Raw genomic sequence first — 23,357 nt, forward strand, 5'->3', positions numbered from 1 at the left:
CTCACATGCAGTGGGGTGTGGCCAAAAATTAAAAGAAGTATTTTTTTTATTAAGCCCATTTTCATAAATGGTTATACAAGGCATTGCTTTATTCACCTAAGAATTTATAGAAGACTTTTTGTGGGACTATTCTGGGTTGGAATCTGGCAGTACAACTCATTAGCTTTGTGATCTTGGGCAAGTTACTTCCCAGCCTCAATTTCTTCACTTATAAAATACATAATATCTCTAATACTATTATCTTCATTATGAGAATGACATAAGGAATGCAAGATGCCTAGCTGACCTAGGCACCTCACACTATAGGCTTTCACCTTCAGGCCTTGCCCAAAGCAGCAAGAGATCTCAGTTTTGGGGGAATCCAGACTTCAAAACGTGACACTATCAAGTGCTGAATTGCAGATAATGAAGTGCCAACATATAACATACAAATGAGAAAGAGAATGACCTTGTCGTGTTATTGACAAACCACCCAGGCTGCCTCCACCAAAACTAGGATACAGGAGAGGCAGAATGGGAGACCAGAAATTCAGGTGTCTCAGGAAAAATCTCCTTTAACCTTTGTAGTTGCAAAAAGCAGGAACTCTATCTTGCTAGCTTGCTTTTTGCTTAGACTGTATTTACAATTAAAGGGGGCGGGGGGAGGGGAAGTGGCTTACAGAATCTTGACTCTGGGAAGTTCTCCAACATGCTTTAGCCTTCAAAGGCAAGCTCTTGAAAAGTTAACCTGCCTTAAGTTAAGTAGCTAGCACCTCTGTCTGGGGGGAATTTAATAAAATGGCGTTTGCTGCAGTCACAAAGACCGTGCAAATTGGTCAGCACATTATTAACTGAATGTGTGAACACCCTCGCCAGATCTCGTTGCGCGTGTATCTACAGGGCTTACACCACATTCAGAGGCACCCGCTTGCCTGTCCGCCCACCCGGGGGAGAGTGAGACTTGAGAAGTACTTTTAAGAGCGGTTAAATTAAGACTCAAACGAGCCCTGGTGTCACGGCAGACCTACGCGCCGAGTAGCTCGGCCCTGACACTTGTTGAACTGCACGGTTCCGCTGAAGCGTTGCTACCTAATCACGGTGAAGACGTTCCCTGAGGAGGGCCAAAATGGCGACGGACTCCTCCTGGCACAGCCCTGTTCCCTCCCGGCTCTAGTAACGCCCATTGGTTAAGTTGGAGGCGGTGCCAGGCTTCCCCCTCCGCCTCATTGGACTGAATGACTGAGGGAGACGCCAATTCTCCTCTGCCCACTCCAGGTTCCTGCCCTCAGAGCTCACGCGGCGTTCAATTGGCGTTTATTCATGTCAACTTGCGTCCTATCGTGTCTCTTTTCAGTGTTAATCCAATCATAACTTTCCTGGCTGCCCGCCTGATTTCTGACTGGTTTTGATCAGTTTCATCCTATCCCATTCCTGTCTACTTCTTACCTCCTCCCACCAGGACTTTGCCCAGGCACGTCCAGGGTTCTGGTTGGTTGTTGTCCTGTCATTCCAATGAAAGCTCTTCCTATCCCTACCTCTCAGGGAGCCCGCCTGGCAGTTGACTGGCTTCTTTTCAAGCCTATCACCTTTAGTTCCCGCCCACCTTCACTTCCTGCGTCTTTCATTGGCCTTTAAAACTGAGAGGGCGCTCTTTTTGGGCGGACACCTCGCGCGCAACTTTGTCTTGCACGCCTTAAGAGTGCAAGCGAGTCTTACCATTGGGCAATCTACCGGTCTTTCTTCTGCAAGTCCCTCCTTTCTCCCTCCCTCATTGGGCGGGGCAGCAGTGAAGGGGCGGGGCCTAGGCCGGGCTTGTGGCGCGCTGCTCCCTCCTCCTTACCCCCCCCCTCCCTGTCCGGTCCGGGTTCGCTTGCCTCGTCAGCGTCCGCGTTTTTCCTGGCCCCCCCCAACCCCCCCGGACAGGACCCCCTTGAGCTCGTCCCTCGGCTGCCACCATGAGCGGTAAGGATGAGTCCACTCCAAGCTTAGGGGTGGGAGGGGAGTGAGGGGGCGCGCGCGAGGGCCGACCGGGCGGTCCCCGCCGTAGGGGGGACGGGCGGGAGGCGGCGGCGGCGGCCTTGGTCCCGCCCGGGGCGGAGGGAAGGGAGGGAGAAGGGGCAGTGGCGGGGCCTCCGCGGAGGAGGGGGATGGGCCACCCGCCCCGGGGGAGGGGGCAGCGTGGCCTCGCCCGCCCCCTGCCCGCCCCGGCCACGGGGGACGGGCCTTACCCCCCACTACTCGGCCGCCCGCCTGAGGCTCCTCCTGCCGGGGGCTGGAGCCGCGGGGGCGGCCCGAGCAGTGCAGGCCCCGCCCGGGCCAACCGCCTCCCTGGTCCGCCCTCTGGTCGCCGCCGGCCCCAAGGCCCTCCCCCACCCCCCGGCCGTAGATTACCCCTCCCCCCCGCAAATTACCCCTCCCCCCTACCGTCCCGCCCTTTCCACGCCCCTCACCCCGAAACCGCCCTTTCCCTATAGGGCCCGCCCTGTAGCCGCCCCGAAACGCCTGATTTCTAACCCCTGGACCTCTTTAGCCCCTTACTAGTATTCACAGATGTTTCCCCATTCAAACTTTTTATCTGTTCTTTTCCCCTTTCTCTTCCTTTCCTCTTGTTATTTTTTACACTTGAATTTTTCTTTTTCCCTATCTCCTTTGACCCTACTTTCAGCAAGCTTTCCATCTACCCACATGTTGTTTTGTGCCTTACCTATCCTTTTTTCCCCCAGGATACTTTTAAACTCTTTCAACATGCCCACCGACCTTCACATTTCCTATATCAAAAGCACCTTTTCAATGTTTTCTGAGTTTAATTTTGTGCAAGGGAGAGTTGAGGCCCAGTTTTGGCACCACCTAGCCTAGTTCACATCTACTGGTTCTACAACTGTTCCTTCTCCCCCAATCCTTTTTTTTTTTTTTTTTTCTTCATACTGGCGCCTTTCACCTTCCTGTTAGTCATTTCTGTTTCATCACAGCCTCCTTTACCCTTCCTCACTTTACTCTTTTCCTTTCTCCAACTTTAAGTTATTTTTAAATTCTTTTTAGACCAAGATCACTCCATGGATGAAATGACAGCTGTGGTGAAGATTGAAAAAGGAGTTGGTGGCAATAATGGGGGCAATGGTAGTGGTGGTGGTGCCTTTTCTCAGGCTCGAAGCAGCAGCACAGGCAGTAGCAGCAGCAGTGGAGGAGGAGGAGGGCAGGTAAGTGAGGATCTGGACAGAGTGGGGAAGGTGTTGAGAGGATGTAAATACTCGTAGATGATTGTCTTACTTTTCATAGGAAAATTTTTAAGAAAGGGCTGAACTTTTATAGATAGGGAAGTAAGCACAGAGAGACAAGTAGCTTGGAGATCCCCCCAAATGAGAATTTCAGCAATATAGATAGGTCAGCTTTTTGTTTTTGTTTTTTTCTCCTTCTTTGCACTGTTTTGCTGTTTATATTTTGTGTACTACCCCCTGGGCTGACAGATGGGTGTCACTAAAGTAACTCCTTTCCTCTCCTTTATTTCTGGCCAGGAATCCCAGCCATCCCCTTTGGCCCTGCTGGCAGCAACTTGCAGCAGAATTGAGTCACCCAATGAAAACAGCAACAACTCCCAGGGCCCAAGCCAGTCAGGGGGCACAGGTGAGCTTGACCTCACAGCCACACAACTTTCCCAGGGTGCCAATGGCTGGCAGATCATCTCTTCCTCCTCTGGGGCTACCCCTACCTCGAAGGAACAGAGTGGCAGCAGCACCAATGGCAACAATGGCAGTGAGTCTTCCAAGAATCGCACAGTCTCTGGTGGGCAGTATGTTGTGGCTGCCACCTCCAACCTACAGAACCAGCAAGTCCTGACAGGACTGCCTGGAGTGATGCCTAATATTCAGTATCAAGTAATCCCACAGTTCCAGACCGTTGATGGGCAACAGCTGCAATTTGCTGCCACTGGGGCTCAAGTGCAGCAGGATGGTTCAGGTCAGATACAGATCATACCAGGTGCAAACCAACAGATCATCACAAATCGAGGAAGTGGAGGCAACATCATTGCTGCTATGCCAAACCTACTCCAGCAGGCTGTCCCCCTCCAAGGCCTGGCTAATAATGTACTCTCAGGACAGACTCAGTATGTGACCAATGTACCAGTGGCCCTGAATGGGAATATTACCTTGCTACCTGTCAACAGCGTTTCCGCAGCTACCTTGACTCCTAGCTCTCAGGCAGTCACGATCAGCAGCTCTGGGTCCCAGGAGAGTGGCTCACAGCCTGTCACCTCAGGGACTGCCATCAGTTCTGCCAGTTTGGTATCATCACAAGCCAGTTCCAGCTCCTTTTTCACCAATGCCAATAGCTACTCAACAACTACTACCACCAGCAACATGGGAATTATGAACTTTACCACCAGCGGATCAGCAGGGACCAACTCTCAAAGCCAGACACCACAGAGGGTCAGTGGGCTGCAGGGATCTGATGCTCTGAACATCCAGCAGAACCAGACATCTGGAGGCTCACTGCAAGCAAGTCAACAAAAAGAGGGAGAGCAAAACCAGCAGACGCAGCAGCAACAACAAATTCTCATCCAGCCTCAGCTAGTTCAAGGGGGACAGGCCCTCCAGGCCCTCCAAGCAGCCCCACTGTCAGGGCAGACCTTTACAACTCAAGCTATCTCCCAGGAAACCCTCCAGAACCTTCAGCTTCAGGCTGTTCCAAACTCTGGCCCTATCATCATCCGGACACCAACAGTGGGGCCCAATGGACAGGTCAGTTGGCAGACTCTTCAGCTGCAGAACCTCCAAGTTCAGAACCCACAGGCCCAGACAATCACCTTGGCCCCAATGCAGGGTGTTTCCTTGGGGCAGACCAGCAGCAGCAGTACCACCCTTACACCTATTGCCTCAGCTGCCTCCATCCCTGCCGGCACAGTCACTGTGAATGCTGCTCAGCTCTCCTCCATGCCTGGCCTCCAGACCATTAACCTCAGTGCATTGGGTGCTTCAGGAATCCAGGTGCACCAGCTTCCAAGTCTGCCCTTGGCTATAGCAAATGCCTCAGGTAAGGCTTGAAATCTTTTGTATTTATCTCCAGAGCTACCTAGCATCCTAGCTGAAACTATTGAGTCTAAAGAAGGGAGTAGAACCTCTTGAGGGTAACACTTTCTTGAGGGCAAGTCAATTAGAGAAATAGCAGTGATTCTAAGTCATTTGGAACTGACTTAATGGAATCTTTTTTTTTTTCCTCAGTTAATCTGATGAGAAAGGAGCCCTTCTGGGCAGTGTCCCTGGGGTCTGGGGTCTCTGTACTTCAGTGCCTTTGGTGCTACGGAACAAGGGTCGGCAAACTTTTTCTGTAAACTGTCAGACAGTAAATATTTTAGGCCTTGTGGGCCACATGTGGTTTCAGTTACATGTACTTTTTTGTTTGGTTTGTGCAACACTTTAAAAATATAAAACCATTCTTACCTTGAGGGCTTTATTTGGCCTGAGGGCTCACCCCTGCGGGATAGGAATTGATTATAAACTTAACCTGTTTGTAGGGCAGTTATTAAATCATCAGATACTTCTCATGAACTGTAAGCAAGGGAAAAGTGATGGATTCCAAAGGACTTTTCAACACAATAAGTTCCCTGGTTAATCTTTAGTTAACCAGAAGAGTGTACCCTCTGAGCAAGCAAGGTTTAATTTTTTCAACTCCTACTTACCCTGAAAGTACTTATGTGTATTTTTAACAAGCTTCATAGGTGATTCTTTTTTTTTTAAATTTATTTATTTTTTGTTTCTTAGGCTTCCGAGGTGATTCTGATACTTCCTAGATTAGAGAGCCACTTCCTAGTCTGCTTTGAAAGTAGTGTGTGGTTGAGAAGGGAGGGGCGAGAAAGGGAGTGGGGCCCAGAATGGAGTTTGGGAGGTGGAGCTGAGAGGAGTTGGGAATAAGGAGAACTTTGAAGGGGAAAGAGTCGTCAGGGAAGAGGTATATATTGGAATGTATGTTGAATCAGTTGATGCTACTATTCAGTCATTTATTTTGAACTATGTTCACTAGTATTGGTTAATTTGAAATTTAAAACATTTATTTAAAAAGGTGAAAGTTTATTTAGAATTTATCATTTTAAATTCCATGGTGATGGAGCTAATCTTTAATAAAGCACATTAGGATACATACACATTTTTATATTCTGGCATGATATATACAAGTTATGATGGGAAATAGTTTAATACCACCGAACTTCTACTTCTTTTGGAATATGTGTGGGTTTATTAACTGTTTACTTTTATTATAGAGTTCTCATTGCGTTTAGACTGGTTCTTATGTAAGAGAGGATAACAAATAGGCAACCATATTTCCTGCCTTTTGCAGTTCAGGAAAATCTGTGCTGGGGAGGTCTGCTCAAGTTCCCTACTTTCTTACAGTCTTGTAGTGTGTTTAAAATTAGTACATTTTGAGCCTTAACAGACAGTAATTTTCTTAGTGAATTGGAGATCTTGGAATAGAAAGTTAGAGGTGGAAGGGACCTGAGAAAATCATCTCATACAACTGCCTTATTTTCTAGATGAGTACTTTGAGATACTGGGAAGCACTTAAGTGATGAGACTACTTGCTGTTAGTTCTAGTCTGGGGCATTCATTACCTGTTAGTTTTAACTTGGGACATGAGAAATCCTTTAGACTGTTTAAAATGTTTCAGAAAAGATATTTTTGTTTCTTTGAAATTTAAGGCTCTAGAGCTGGCAAGTGTTTTATAGGCTAAAAATTATGGGAGTAGAAATGGGAAAAGTTTAATAAAAACTGAACCCAACAGCCTGGAAAATTAGACACTTTCTGGGTAATCTACATTTGTGTTTGTTTTCTCTTTGCTCTTAGGTTGTTGTATCCAGCAGTTTTGCTCTTCAAAGGAAAGCAAAACTGAGATTGTTCTAGTTAGTAATAATTTGGATCCTTGCAATTTTTAAAAGGTTTATAACTTCAGCTCTAAGGAACAGTTCTGAGACTTTCATTGCTAAATCATGCTCTGGGGAAGTCTGCCATTTACTATGTCATAAGATAGGGCTACCTACCTAGCTGTTATTGATGGTCTCTGAGCTCTAGAAAATGCACGCCTTTTTGTAAGGTAGCAGCAGTTTGACATTCACTAAGGAGAGAATGAGGCTCTGAAAGGCCATTTTGTGTGAGTTGAGATTGCTTTATTAATAGTGGTTTCTGAAGATACATATTTCTTCCTTTCTGGTTAGTCATACTTGTGCAACATTTTTTTCCCCTTCAATTGATCTGACTTCAGCCTTAATGAAAGATAATAAAGTCATTTCCTGGAAGCTTAGTGCTCCTTAGCTGTTGTGTGGCTGCTACAAAGTGCCTCATGTATAGTTATTTCTGATATATGGTTTTTCTGGTATATAGTTATTTTATTAGAAAAACTCAACCTCTTGGCAGTATGATGTAGTGGAAAGAGCTTTGGATATCAAATCATGTTGTAAGATACAGAGAGGTAGGTAGATAGCACTCTGCAAAGTGAGACATTATTATTACATGGTTGTGGAAGACTGCAGCTTAGTATGTTTACTTTACTTTTTTTTTTTTGGCCACATTGCAGGGCTTGTGGGATCCTAGTTACCCGACCAGGGATCTAAGGAACCCATCCCCCCTCCTCCCCCCGCCCCCGCCCCCAGCAGTGGAGGCGAGGAGTCCCAGCCACTGGACCGCCAGGGAATTCCCACATTTATTATTTTTAAAAAGTAACGTTTAAAAATCTTCTAAGCTCTCATTTTGACTTTCACTATGTTTGTTTGCTTGAATGTACAGGCGAAGGCACAAACTTAGAACCAAATAAGCCCGCCGTCTCTGTATTCCTGTTTTTCACAGCTCTGCCCCTGGTGGGTGGTGGTGAAGAAGGGACCACCCAGTAAACTGAGTTTAGTTTCCAGACAGTGAAATGATCTATGGGCTCTTAGTTTTTGTTGTTTTTTAAGTTAGAAGCTTTTTTTTTTTTTTTTTTAATCAACACCCTTTCTCCTTTATCAGCACCCTTTTTCCTTTCATTTTGTAGTCATACGCTCATAGATCTTGCTTTTTTTTTTTTTTTTTTTTAACCTTAAAGCTTCAGATTTTTTCTCAGCCACTACTAAATCCAGAAAACTCTTCCCCCAGGTTGAGGAGGGGCCTGGTTTTGAAAGACTTAGTTTGGATGACTTTGTGGGAGTTCTGCCTAATAAAGAGTGCAGGGGTGGGCTTTGGCAAGAGAATAGAGCACATTTCCTTGATGGCTATAATTCACTCGAGAAGCAAATTTCTGGCACTAAAAATAAAAATTTCACATCTGCTCAGTTTTATCGGGGTCAGGAAAATGTCTCCTCTTAGAAGTTAAGTTGAATGCGATACCAGAGTTGGTTTGCCAAGTGTCGCTAAACTTGGGGTCAGATTGCTGAGACCTAATTTGTTAAGAGAGTTGTATTTTAGACTAGTTCATTTGAACATTAGTGATAAGTAGGTTTAGATGATTTAAATGTGTTCAAAATTAACATTCTAGTGCAAAAGGTTATACAACAGAATTTTCTATTTTAAAATAATATACTTTTATCAAATATAAAATGTTTCTGCATCATTTGTTGTACCTAATATTATATTTGATTCTTAGTGTGATTTTTTTAAGTGCTTTTTAAACGAGTTCAGTGTAAGTAGAAAAGGTCTCCTTTAAAACCTAGGTGCCTTGATTGATTTGAAAAGACTGAGAAGGCAGTCTTGAGACCTTTTCAATTGCTCCTATTTATTCATTCCAGTAGCTTTCTGTCAATGACGTCATTGTTAAATCCCGTTGCATTGTGTAATGTGGCCATTTTAGTTCTTAATTAAATAACGAGCACAAGGGTGCCTAGTGTTTCAGAAAAATTTAATTATCTGTTCTCATATCTCCCTTTCCCTTTAATTGTTCTACTTTGTAAAGTAGCATATAAATGTTGGCACTAAAACTTTAGTTCTGCTCATTCCTTGCTTCTGATTGTTTTGTTTTCCCTCCTTGAAAATGTTTTAAATGTAAGATGAAAATCTGTAGAAAAGCTTTATTACATAATGCTTTGTAAGTTTCTGATTGGGTGTCTGTAAACATTAATAGATAATAATTAGTTGAAATTTTTCAATTTGCTGTTTAATTGAAAAACAGGCATATTTTTCATATTTCATACAGAAGGGATATCACAATAGTACTATCCCTTTCTCTAACATTTAGCATTATTATGCAGGCCCTGGTGTTCTGAAGCATTATTTAAAAGGTATATGCCACACTATGATTACATTGTTAATACTATTCTAGGTTTTAAGAATTGGGCCCCTTAAAAGACCCTGAAAAAGTTTCTGAAGAAAGTTTTTTTCTTCAGAGTTGGTTGCAAATCTGGACTGTAATTTGAATTTATACTTTTCATTCCAGTGTTTTTAATTTTAATTAATTATTTATTTATTTTAAAAATATTCATTTATTTATTTGGCTGCTCCAGGTCTTAGTTGCGGCACGCGGGATCTCTGTTGTGGTGTGCAGGATGTTTAGTTGCAGCATGTATGCGGGATCTAGTTCCCTGACCAGGGATCGAACTTGGGCCGCCTGCACTGGGAGCGTGGAGTCTTAACCACTGGACCACCAGGGAAGGCCCTCACTCCAGTGTGTTTTAAACTCTGAGTGGCTTATGGAAACTGCGTAGTATAACTTGTTTGAGAAGTTGGGCGTGCCTGTCTAATTTACTATGAATCCTTCTCACCCTATATCTATGTGCAAAATAAATAATAATTTAATGATTTCAAAGAAGGGGTTAAAATATAAAATACCCAGGTCAAGACAAAGACTTGCCCTTTACAAGATGAGAGAACTCAGTTAAAAATCTACATCTCTGAAGGAATTCCCTGGTGGTCCAGTGGTTAGGACTCGGCTCTTTTCACTGCTATGGGCCTGGGTTGTCTCTGGTCAGGGAACTGAGATCCTGCAAGCCGCGCGGTGAGGCCAAAACAAAACAAAAACAAAACAAAAAATCTGCATCTCTGAAAAAAATTTTTTAAACGGTTTTCATAGGAAATCAAATATTTGCTGCAAATAATCTAAGTAAGGTTAAATGCTATTGAGATAGATCTTTTCAGATTATTCCATATGTTCTTCATTAACTTGACCCTGTTTGGATTGCTTAGAAGGGGGGTGAGGATCCCCTCCAATTCCCTCCTTTTTTTTAAATATATTTATTTGATTGTGCTGGGTCTTAGTTGCAGGAGGTGGGCTCCTTAGCTGCAGTTCGTGGGCTCCTTAGTTGCGGCATGCATGTGGGATCTAGTTCCCCAACCAGGGATCGAGCCTGGGCCCCCTGCATTGGGAGCATGGAGTCTTATCCACTGTGCCACCAAGGAAGTCCCTCCAGTACCCTCCTTTTGGAAACCTAAGGTGTAGAAAGATGCAGTGACTTGCCAAAGGTCAGTGACAAAATTTACAGAGTGATAGAGGTCTTCTGACTTCAGATGAGTATCCTTTCCACTACACTACTACTCTCTCTTTTTTTTTAAATAAATTTGTTTATTTTTGGCTGCGTTGGGTCTTTGTTGCTGTGCACGGGCTTTCTCTAGTTACGGTGAGCGGGAGCTACTCTTCGTTGTGGTGCGTGTGCTTCTCATTGCAGTGGCTTGTTGCAGAGCATGGGCTCTAGGCACGCGGGCTTCAGTAGTTGTGGCTCGTGGGCTCTAGAGCGCAGACTCAGTAGTTGTGGCACACAGGCTTAGTTGCTCCACGGCATGTGGGATCTTCCCGGACCAGGGCTCGAACCCGTGTCCCCTGCATTGGCAGGTGGATTCTTAACCACTGCGCCACCAGGGAAGTCCAAAGTTTAGCAAAATTTATTGAGCATTTATTGTGTGTCAGATGTGTTAGGCTCTTGGAATTCATTGAAACAGATATGTTCCCGTGCCTTCTTGGAGCTCCAGTTGCTGTTGCGTTATAGTTACCTACACTTAGTGCATTTCGGGGAGGGGGGAACCAGTTTTCACACAACTAATCCTGAGAGTTGCACCAAAATATATTAAATAATAGGGTCCCACAGTATTTTGGATTTATATTATAGTCTCGTTGTACTGTGTTATATATTGTCAGGTTATTTATTTTTAATTAAAAATGCTGTCATGGACTTCCCTGGTGGCGCAGTGGTTAAGAATCCACCTGCCAGTGCAGGGGACACGGGTTCGAGCCCTGGTCCGGGAAGATCCCACATGCCGCGGAGCAGCTAAGCCTGTGCGCCACAACTACTGAGCCTGCGCTCTAGAGCCCGTGAGACACAACTACTGAGCCCGCATGCCTAGAGCCCATGCTCCGCAACAAGAGAAGCCACCGCAATGAAGAGTAGCCCCCGCTCACCGCAACTAGAGAAAAGCCCATGCACAGCAACAAAGACCCAACGCAGCCAAAAATAAAATAAATAAATTTATTTTAAAAAATAAATAAAAAGGCTGTCATGTCCTTTAATACTTAATTGTTTTTACTTTTACTTATAATTTTGGCTCAAGTTTGTAAAAGAAGATGCATGGAAAGAGGGAAGAGATTTGTATATATATTGTGATGTACTTAATGATATTTTTGCTTGGTTGCTGTTAAATCCCTAGCATTTATGTAGTTTTAGAAAAAATTGATTAAAACGAAAGAATATGAAAAGTAATACAGGTATTTTTTTATATAGATATTTTTAAATAAGTATTTTTAATTGTGGTAAAAACCACATAACATAAAATGTACCATCTTAACCATTTTTAAGTGTACAGGTCAGTGATATTAAGTATATTCACATTGATATGCAACAGATCTCCAAAACTTTTTCATCTTACAAAACTGAAACACTATCTATACCTATTAAAATCCTATTTCCCCCTCTTCCCAGCGCCTTGCAGCCATTATTCTGCTTTGTATTTCTATGAATTTGACTACTTTAAATATCTCGTGTAAGTGGAATCATAGGGTATTTGTCTTTTTGCAACAGGCTTATTTCATCTAGCATAATGTCTTGTAAGCTCATCCATATTGTAGCATGTGACAGGATTTCCTTCCTTTTTAATGCTGAATAATATTCCATTGTATGTATATACTACATTTTCTTTATCCGTTCATCTGTGATGGCCATTTGGCTTTCTTTGACCTCTTGGCAATTGTGAATAGTGTGGCTGTGAACTTGGGTGTGCAAATATCTCTTTGAGATCCTGCTTTCAGTTCTTTTGGATATGTACCCAGAAGTAGGATTGCTGGATCATATGGTAATTCTACTTTTTTTTAATTTTTAGTTTTTTCATTTATTTATTTATTTCTGGCCGTGCTGTGCGGCTTGCGGGGATCTCAGTTCCGCGACCAGTGATTGAACCTGGGCCCCGGCAGTAAAAGTGCCAAGTCCTAACCAGTGGAACGTCAGGGAACTCCCAAGTAATTCTGTTTTTAATTTTTTGAGGAAATATATTTTGTAGTTTTGCTTTTAGCTTCTATAAACAAAGATTTTAAAAAACTACGTTTCCATACTATGTTTTCAGTTAGAACTACATTTTAAGCTTTTTTGTCTGATTATAAGATTATTTCCAGATAAGATTATTTCCAGATTTCCTGTAAGATTATTTCCAGATTTCCTAATCTAATGGAGCAAAATCATTAATACACTATAGCTGATATCCAGCTGCTTTTACATTATTTAAATATGGATATTTGTAATGTAAGATGCTTAAAATGGAGCTCAAGGATTGAGATTTGAGACAGGAATTATTACCGTTTAGGATTGCACATGAAGAATTGTTAATGATAAGGAATTCCCTGGCGGGCCAGTGGTTAGGACTCCAAGCTTCCACTGCAGGGGGCCCTGGTTTGATCCCTGGTCGGGGAACTAATATCCCACAAGCTGTGCGGCACGGCAAAAAAAAAAGGAAAAAAAATTGTCATGATATACAATGTTTTTTTTAAAAAATTAATTTTATTATTTTAATAAATTTATTTTTGGCTGCATTGGGTCTGTTACTGCGCGCGGGCTCTCTCTAGTTGTGGCGAGCGGGAGCTATTCTTCATTGCAGTGCGCAAGCTTCTCATTGCAGTGGCTTCTCTTGTTGCGGAGCACAGGCTCTAGGTGTGCGGGCTTAGTAGTTGTGGCTCGCGGGCTCTAGAGCACAGGCTCAATAGTTGTGGCGCACGGGTTTAGTTGTTCCGTGGCATGTGGGATCTTCCCAGACCAGGGATCGAACCCATGTCCCCTGCATTGGCAGGGGGATTCTTAACCACTGTGCCACCAGTGAAGTCCTAATTTTATTATTTTTTTAATACAGCAGGTACAATGTTGTTTTTTTTCTTTTTTAAAGGGAAATTGAGGCTGGATTGTGAAGGGTCTTTTATTATGCATTTCTTTTTAATATTTATTTTATTTATTTATTATTTTTGGCCGTGTTGGGTCTTTGCTGCTACATGCGAGCTTTCTCTAGTTTCCCGAGCGGGGGCTACTCTTCGTTGAGGTGCGCAGGCTTCTCATTGTGGTGGCTTCTCTTGTTGCGGAGCACGGGCTTTAGGCACGTGAGCTTCAATAGTTGTGGCACGCAGGCTCTAGAGCGCAGGCTCGGTAGTTGTGGCGCATTGGCTTAGTTGCTTTGCGGCATGTGGGATCTTCCTGGACCAGGGCTTGAACCTGTGTCCCCTGCATTGGCAGGTGGATTCTCAACCACTGCGCCACCAGGGAAGTCCCCACGTTGTACTATTTTTAACTGAAATGTGAAATTCAGGACCACAGTAGCGGATGGTTTGGAGATACCTGGCATTGTGCTCAGCATGCTCTACAATATTGTACCTAGAGGAAACAAAAATATAAAGGTTATGTTTGGAAAACATGAGCTTCTGTTCAGAAGTCAAGTTCTGAGGCTTTTCTAATTCTGGTTCAAAACCACCATCAGGCCCATGCAGCTGCCTTCTGAAACCTGAAATGGAGGCTGAAAATGAAAGCTACTGCTGCACGTGAATGGTTCTGTTTATAAGTGAGTCATATTGTGTCATGTCTCCTGTTTTCTTATACCACCTCCACACCACCCCCATTTCTATTCCCAACCTCCCGTGAGATGTTGGTACTATGAACAAACACAGGCACTTGCTAAAGAGTACTGTTTTTTTTTTTTTCCTGTTTGCTATGCTGCTGTTAGGAGGGAAAATGAAATGACTCTTTGAAAGTACAATATAAAAATCCACAAAATTGTTAGGAGATTGGGAACAGTTGTTGGGAAAAGTTTTTCTACTTGGTTAGTGCTCTTCTGGATGGGAAGTTATAGATGACTGACTGTAAGTGGGATCTTAAAGCCAAAATACTGCGGTTTGTTTTTTGTTTTAAATACTGTTTTTGCAGATGAACAAGTCTCACATCCTGTGTAGTATAAGATTGAACAGTTTAGCTGGACGAAATAACTCCAGCTCTGAAACTAGCAGTAATTGAAAATCCTTTGTGAAAGAAAAAGAAAGTTTGTCCTAAATGAGATATTCAGTATGGACAGGGGAGTGATACACTAGGATCCAAATCATAACTTTGCTTCTTACTGGCTGTGTGACTTAGGGGAAGTTCTTCATCCTCTATGAGCTGAGGTGTTTTTTTTTTGTTTTTTTTTTTAATTTTACTTATTTATTTATTTATTTTTGGCTATGTTGGGTCTTCGTTTCTGTGCAAGGGCTTTCTCCAGTTGCGGCGAGCGGGGGCCACTCCTCATCGCGGTGCGCGGGCCTCTCACCATCATGGCCTCTCTTGTTGCGGAGCACAAGCTCCAGATGCGCAGCCTCAGTAGTTGTGGCTCACGGGCCCAGCCGCTCCGCGGCATGTGGGATCCTCCCAGACCAGGGCTCGAACCCGTGTCCCCTGCATTGGCAGGCAGACTCTCAACCACTGCGCCACCAGGGAAGCCTGAGCTGAGGTTTCTTTATCTGTAAAAGAGAGTTAGTTAGTATTAATATTTACCCCCATGGGATTATTAGGATTAAATGAGGTAGAGAACATGTGAGAGCACATAATAGGTTCTCAACACATATTAGTGCCCACCTCTCAATAAAAGTTCTGTCTTCCCATCCATTTAAAAGTAGGATTTTAATCACTTAGTTGAAGGCAGCTCTTTCAAGTTGTTGTGTCTAGACCTTCACGTTCTTTCTCACCCATTATGTTTCTTGTCCATTGGTGTAGTCATTGAACTACCACAACTGCCAAAGGAAGTAAATTCCAACCAGTATGCTTTGTTCTTTCATAAACCATTCTAGTAAAAACAGTAGTTGACAGTAGAGGTTTTTAGGATTACCCATGGATTTTCTGTTTCTTCATCTCTCTTTGGCCTGGTTATGAACTTGGTGCAGACTGTTTGCTAGAAAAACATTCTTCTTGATGAACACTTTGTTGACACTCCATATAATGATAATTAGGTTTCTCAATTTCTGTTTCAATGAATCATTTTTCTGTCCCTATTTTCTTAAGAGTTGTTTGGTTTTCTGTACATTAAAACAATTTTATTTTTTCCTTTTACCTTTCTAGAACTTGATTTTACTCAATCACTGTTTTACTTCCTTTTGTAATCTCAGCTAATTCCTGTCTCATGTATCTCACCCCCACCCCCCGAGAAAAAACTCAACACTTCAAAAATGGTTGTGAAATAATTTAAGACATCTAGGCAGGTGTGAAGGGTAATACAATGGATATTCTTTTACCCATATCCCAGTTCACAAAATGGTACATTATAAATATTATTAAAGCTCACAAAATTTGTCTGCCCTCCTAAAATTTTTTAAAATTGCTGCTGAACTGTGTGTTTTATCAAGTAATGGTTGTTCTGGTTGTGTATGTAAACTCGCTTGTTTTAATCTTCTATCGCAAAAGGAAAGTAAAAAATTGAGAAACTGGTTAGGTCTGAACCGACTTAATTTAGTGATTTTGGAATTTCTTGACTTCTGTTCATCTAAGAACAAGGATGATTATAGCTGCTCAATTCTTTGTGGTGATGTAAATTCATAGATGTACAAATACATACAAACAAATATCTAAAACATTTGTTAGCTGCTCTTTGTACAATTTTAGGTATGTCAGTGTTTTAGATCTTAAATGCCTGAAGGGCAGGAACCACCTCTGTTTTTCTTTATACAGAGCATGTTTGGTACCATAAACATATGGGTGCAGAATAAATGATCTAAAGGGAGAACATTGGTTACGCACACTGCTATGTAAATTACAGTTTCAGTGTGGGAAATGGGAAAATTCAAAGCATTCACTTTATAAAGATCTACAGAGCTAAAATTAGAAAACATACCTTTGAGGATAGGAAAAAAATTTATTTTTTTGGCCATGCTGCGTGGCTTATGAGGTCTCAGTTCCCGAGGGATTGAACCCAGGCCAAGGCAGTGAAAGCCCAAAATCCTAACCACTAGGCCACCAGGTAACTCCCTAAATATATTTTTAAGTAACCTGTTTAAATGATATTGGTAAAAACATTAAACAATGCAAATAATACTGAAAGTAAAGTAAAAATTTTTGAACATTAACTATCCGAAGAAAATCACTGTTGAAATTTTGGTGATCGTCCTTCCAGACATCTTTTTGTACCTTTGTGTACAATTTACAAAGAAGTCTGCATATTGTTTTATGAAGTAGAATCATACTATTCACAATTCTCCATAATCTTATATTTACTGAATAGAATATCATAAACATATTTTCCATAACTAATAATAAATATACATCTACATCATCATTTTAAATGATTGTATGGGAATTCCATAGTATGTTTGTACTAGGATATGCTTAACCCTACTGATGTACTTTTTTTTCTAAAATTTTACTGTTATAAGTAATGCTCTGATGAATATTGTTGTTTATACTTTTTAGATTAAAATTTTGTAAGTGAGCAATTCTACTTCTAGGTATATTTCTAGGAGAAATGAAAACGTACATCCACACAGAAACTTGTACACAGATGTTTATAGCAGCACTATTCATAATAGCCAAAAGGTGGAAACAACCTAAATGTCCAATGGATAAACAAAAGTAGTATATCCATTTGATGAAATATTATTCAGCCATAAAAAGAAATGAAGTAGTGATACATGCTACAATGTGAGTGAACCTGGAAAACATTCTGCTAAGTGAAAGAAGCCAGACAAAAAAAGGTCACATATTGTATGATTCCATTTATATGAAATATCTAGAATAGGAAAATCCGTAGAGACAGTGGTTGCCAGAAGATGGGGTGAGGGGAGAATGGGGAGTGATTCCTTAATGGACAGAGGGGCTTTTCTAGGGTGATGAAAGTTTTGAAAATAGAGGGAGGTGGTAGTCGCACAACATCGTGAATGCACTAAATGCCGCTGAATTGTACACTTTTATTATTATTTTTTTTAAATCTATTTATTTATGGCTGCGTTGGGTCTTCGTTGCTGCGTGCACACTTTCTCTAGTTGCGGCATGCTGGGGCTTCTCATTGCAGTGGCTTCTCTTGTTGTGGAGCACGGGCTCTAGGCACGTGGGCTTCAGTAGTTGTGGCACGTGGGCTTTAGAGTGCAGGCTCAGTAGTTGTGGCGCATGGGCTTAGTTGCTCCGCGGCATGTGGGATCTTCCAGGACCAGGGCTCAAAGCCATGTCCCCTGCATTGGCAGGCAGATTCTTAACACTGCACCACCAGGGAAGTCCAGTTTTATCATTTTAAATCATTTTCTTAGAATAAGTCCTCAAGAGTATGTTAGCTGATTCATTTATTACATAATCAGTATTAAAAGAACAGAACAGAAAACTCAGAATACGTTAAATAAAATGCATACATCTGAATTATTCATTGCCATATTAAGCAAAAGTTGAAGGAAACCAGTTTAGGAAAAGGAGTTCACAAATGCATAGATGAACATCTGTATATTTTCATGGAGTAACATTTCCATCTTTTATTCTTTTGTCATACTGTCACTGACAGTTTAAAGCTGTGATGTGTTTCTGTAACACTAGATATAAATAGAGTATCTGCTTTTAGTATTTATCTAGTAAACTGGACAAATTAAGACAAGGGGAAGTCTAGTTGTCATATTAAAAAGTTACCTTGGAGTTTATGCTTGGGAGGTTTAAAATGTCAGCTGTACTGTATCAGATTATATAATTGCACTGTGGGCATAAACTTAGAGAGCCTTATCATTAAAAGGTACCCAATATGTACGTGCCTATTTACATTGTCACTTCAGGGATCTCAGGATGGTATGGATCCGAAGAGCTACCTCTTTTTTTTTTTTTTTTTTTGGCCCCGCCAAGTGGCATGTGGGATCTTAGTTCCCCGACTGGGGATCGAACCTGCACCCCCTGCATTGGAAGCGCAGAGTCTTAACCACTGGACTGCCAGGGAAGTCCCCTGAAGAGTTACTTCTTAATATTAATTCAGATTTTTATGCTTAATGTTACTGTATTATGATTATAAATATGTAAAGTTTGTGCAAATAGTAATTGAGGGGAAGATGAAAAGGATAATAATAGTTAATTTGTTGTGATGGTAGAATTTGGGATATTTTCACCCCCTTTTTGGTTTCCATTACTGTTAATAGTACTATAAATATTTTATAGACTCTTATTCACAGAACATGATAGATGGCTACTATTATTCATTTTTCTTCAGGCCCTACTAGAGAAATTAATTTGGTCTTGTTAGCGAAAGCCTCTAGGATACTTGAGTTTGAGGTTCTTATCTTTACTATGTACATCTCTACTTTGCTTCAGCATTCTTTCGTGCTTTATCATCAAACAACATCTCCTTGCTATATTTTATCTAGGAAATTTTCTGAAAACATGAACTTTTATCCACAGTTTCTTTCTCCTTTCAGAAGTACGCTGTGTATTCAGAACAGTTATTTCTGCATTACTAATCAACCCCAAGCTATTATTAATGGGAATTATGTATAATTTGAAGACTTCGATATGATTATCCTTTTTCAGTGGTAAATCCAGTGGTTAGAAACAAAATGTTAGATTACAGTGCATTTTATTCTTTGTTTTACAGTATTTTATTGCTGCTGTTTTAAACACTAATGATAGAATTTGGTGTTACAACTTCCCTACATAAATTCAAAAGCACATACTGTGGGTAGTAAGGGTACATGTGTAGATGGGAGGAAAAAAACATTAAAAGTCACATTTAGCCTTTTTATTTTCTTAATATACGGTGATTTATTGAGTACCTCCTAAGTGCCAGGAACAATGCTAGGTATGCTGTATATTAATTTTTATTAGTTATCCCAGTATCCTTTTTGCCCCTGAGGAAAGTAAGGCTCAGAGAGGTTCCTTGGCTAATAAGTGGTGAAACCAGGATTCATACCTAAGTTTGTCCAACTGCACCATTATAGTGCATTACAGTGTATGTAATGGCCCTTATTAATTTTAATCGTCAGAGGCTCTCAGTAATTTAAAATGTCGGTTGAATATGAACAGTTCGAAAGTCAGTCAAGGGAATTCCCTGGTGGTCCAGTGGTTAGGATTGTGTTCATCTCTCCTTTAATCAGGGAAGTGATAGAGGCATGAAATAAGTCCAGAATTAATTTTTATCATTCTCCTATTTATTATATCACTTTCGTTTTCTTACTAAACCAAACGACTGTATTCTCTCTTTTTTTAAAAAAGGGTGTCTTTTAAAATTTTTAATTATTTTTTAAATTTTTATTAAAACTTTTTTTTGGCTGGGCCGTGCGACTTGCAGTATCTTAGTTCCCTGACCAGGGATTGAACCTGGGCTCTCAGCAGTAAGAGCACAGAGTCCTAACCACTGGACCACCAGAGAATTCCCGACTATATTCTTTTTTTTTTTTTAAGAAGTTGAATACTTTATTATTAAACTGTTTCTTATTTTCCTGCAAGGCTGTTGCTTCACTGTATAAAAATAGCACCAGCAAACACAGTATATTGCAAAATTAAGATAATAATGTTCTTCACTGGACACTATACAACTAACAAACTTTTCTCCACTGTCATTTATTTCCAGTGGCAAGTTCATTGAGTATTTTGACCCAAATCCAGGGATGGCTGTAAGCAAGTTACAATATTATATAAGGTTAAGATAACAATGTTATCCTTGAAGTACATAATTTTTATAACTAGTGTTACCACAGATAATTTCAGGAATTCTGAGTATTATAACTGGAGACTAGCCTAAAAATCACAGGGTGTTGTGAAAAAGATGCATAGTGTTTATCTGAAATCATTAGGAAGTTAAGGGGTATTTTCTTCAGGCAACATTGTTTCAAGTAGTTTCTTTTGCTAAAAGTTGCTTTTTAAAAATCTATCCACCACTAATTTAAGACAACTATGCTAGATTAAGTTGTTTCAAACTAGTTTATTTAGGGGTTCCATTTTCACTCCTCAATAGATTTTATATATTTCTCATATGCTTCTTCACTCATTAGTTCCTCTAGTTCTGAAGGGTTACTGAGTGTCATCTTGATCAGCCAACCATCTTCATAACAAGATATGTTGACAAGTCCTGGATTTTCTGCTAGAGCTTCATTAATGAATTTCAGTTACTTCTCCTGATAGAGGAGAATAGAGTTCACTAGCAGCTTTCACACTTTCCAAAGCACCAAATTCCTCTTGTTTGTTCAATTTTGTCCCAACTTAAGGCAGGCTACAGTAAACAACATCTCCCAAAGCTTCCTGTGCAAAATTGCTGATTCGCACTGTTCCAACACCGTTTTCTGTTATTACCCATTCATGTTTGTCTGTGAATTTACGACCCGACAGCAGAGCGGGGCCGGTGCGCAGCGCCCAGACGGCGCCCGCCCGCAGTCCCCAAGGCCGCGGCGGGCAGGGCGCGTTGGGCGCAGAGATGGCGCGCAGGCTGCAGACCGCGGCCCGCACGCTGCGCGCCACTCGCAGCGCCATGTTCGCAGGCCCGACTATATTCTCTTAAGCTTTATGCTCCTTCTCCACAGCTTTCCTCTGGTATATATTATATATTTAAATGAATTTTAAATCATAACAGTCTGAATAATAATAGGTAATTATAGCTAGTTTGCGAGGGATGTTAAAGTGAGTCCCTTTCCCAGGAAATAATCACTATGGTGAGAGCTGGCGGAAAGATAAGACAATTTTAGTTCATTTCTCTGTCTTGAAAACAATTTTCACTATGGAATGATGTTGACAGAGATGGGAAGTAGGTGAAAGTCTTGGAATTTATAAGAATTTTGGTATGTTACTAATGATGATCAAATTTTCACATCCTTAGTTTTCTTGGACATGAAAAATAAGGAAATGTGTACCGATGGATAACGTAAAACCAGAGAGTGTTTAGTTAAGGAAACATTACCAACACTGGGGAAAAAAATGTAGTTTTGATGGAGAGACATCTGAATTATAGTTCTTCAAATGGTCCCATTTAAAATTTGTGCATACACTGCACACCTTTCCCCTCTTTTTTTCTTCCTCCTAAACACTCTTCCCTGGGAGGGTGGGCTTTTAAAACACTTATCACTTAGTTACAGCGACACCTACTGGTGAGAGCCTTTGCAATCATTGTGCTGATTGATTGCCCTGTACTTAAGGAAAACTATGCAGTTTCTGCAATGTGAAGAACCAATTTTTAAAAAACGCTGTAATGGAGATTGACATATGTACACTATTGATACTATGTATAAAATAGAGAACTAATGAGAACCTACTGTATAACACAAGGCACTCTACTCAGTGCTCTGTGGTGACCTAAATGGGAAGGAAATCCAAAAAAGAGGGGATATATGTATACGTATAGCTGATTCACTTTGCTGTACAGTAGAAACTAACACAATATTGTAAAGCAACTATAGTCCAATTAAAAAAAAACAGTTCTACATTGATAGTTTCAGGTCCACTTAAAAAATAAAAAATAAAATAAATTAAAAAGAAAAAAGATAGGGGCTTCCCTGGTGGTCCAGTGGCTAAGACTCCATGCTCCCAACGCAGGGGCCCTGGGTTCAGTTCCTGGTCAGGGAACTAGGTCCCACATGCTGAAACTAAAAGATCCCGAATGTGGCAATGAAGATCCTGAGTGCCGCAACTGAAGACCCGGCGCAGCCAAATATATTGGAAAAACAAAAGCAAAACACTGTTAATATACCAAAAAGTGGGGAGATGCATAGGCTGATTTTTGTTTTCACTGTGTAGGTGTTTTTGATGATAAAAGTTGTATAATTACACTGTAGAAAATATGAGAAGGAGAAAGGGGAAAAGCAAAACTAATAGCACTTCCCATTACAGTCACCAATTTGGTGTTTGCTCTACTTTATATAAATTTTAATGTATGTATTGGGTTGGCCACAAAGTTCGTTCGGGTTTTTCTGTAGCATCCTATGGAAAAACCCAAACGAACTTTGTGGCCAACGCAGTATTTCTTTAGCATAGTCTTTTTTCTTAGTATGCATGTAATGTGTTTCTTGGTTTGTTTGGTAATATAGCATAAGCATTTTGTCTAAACTGTTATACGTTAATTATAAATTTTACTGACTGCCTAGTAGTCCATCAGGTTACTTGAACAGTTTATTTACATTTTAATTCATTTCTTCTATTGCTGTTGTAAATAATTTGATGAGTGTCTGTTCAAATGACTTTTTCCATAGTTGGATTTTTTTCAGTGATGAGCATTTTTATGGACACTGACCTTTCCCCAAATAAGTTATGTTTTTGCTTATTAGTGAGGTTGAATGTTTTTCCTTCTGCTTGTTTATTATTTTTTATTTTTGGTTGCATTGGATCTTTGTTGCTGTGCGCAGGCTTTCTCTAGTTGTAGTGAGCGGGGGCTACTGTTTGTTGCGGCGCGCAGGCTTCTCATTGCGGTGGCTTGTCTTGTTGTGGAGCATGGACTCTAGGTGCGCGGGCTTCGGTAGTTGTGGCACACGGGCTCAGTAGTTGTGGCTTGCAGGCTCTAGAGCGCAGGCTCAGTAGTTGTGGTGCACAGGCTTAGTTGCTCCGCGGCATGTGGGATCTTCCTGGAGCAGGGCTTGAGCCCGTGTCCCCTGCATTGGCAGGCGGGTTATTTTTTTTTAATTAATTAATTAAATTAATTAATTTATTTTTGGCTGCATTGGGTCTCATTGCTGTGCGCTGGCTTTCTCTAGTTGTGGTGAGCGGGGGCTACTCTTCGCTGTGGTGCGTGAGCCTCTCATTGCAGTGGCTTGTCTTGTTGCAGAGCAGCGGCTCTAGGCGCATGGGCTTCAGTGGTTGTGGCACACGGGCTCAGTAGTTGTGGCTCACGGGCTCTAGAGTGCAGGCTCAGTAGATCTCACATACCGCGGGCTTATTTGCTCCGGGACATGTGGGATCTTCCTTGACCAGGGCTGGAACCCATGTGCCTTGCATTGGCAGATGTATTCTTAATCACTGTGCCACCAGGGAAGCCCTCCTTCTGCTTGTTTACAGATTATACCAGTTGATTTGTCTA

At 41.5% G+C, this 23,357-nt stretch overlaps 1 protein-coding gene and 1 pseudogene across 2 annotated transcripts in view; one reads left to right on the forward strand and one right to left on the reverse strand.

Annotated features, from left to right (window-relative positions):
- The first annotated feature begins 1,814 nt into the window (after positions 1-1,814).
- SP1 (Sp1 transcription factor) overlaps positions 1,815-23,357 on the forward strand; it is a 42,734-nt gene continuing 21,191 nt past the window's right edge. Inside the window, exons 1-3 of the mRNA XM_082350572.1 lie at positions 1,815-1,941; positions 3,019-3,176; positions 3,492-5,007. Coding sequence (XP_082206698.1) covers positions 1,935-1,941; positions 3,019-3,176; positions 3,492-5,007 — 1,681 coding nt within the window. The 5' untranslated portion in view covers positions 1,815-1,934. The remainder of the gene's footprint in view (positions 1,942-3,018; positions 3,177-3,491; positions 5,008-23,357) is intronic.
- LOC309609313 (glycine cleavage system H protein, mitochondrial pseudogene) lies at positions 17,940-23,287 on the reverse strand (annotated as a pseudogene). Its single transcript has one exon. The product of its transcript is annotated as a glycine cleavage system H protein, mitochondrial pseudogene (transcript).

The sequence above is a fragment of the Balaenoptera borealis genome (assembly GCF_965194805.1).
Source record: "Balaenoptera borealis genome assembly, chromosome: 13".
Lineage (NCBI taxonomy): Eukaryota > Metazoa > Chordata > Mammalia > Artiodactyla > Balaenopteridae > Balaenoptera > Balaenoptera borealis.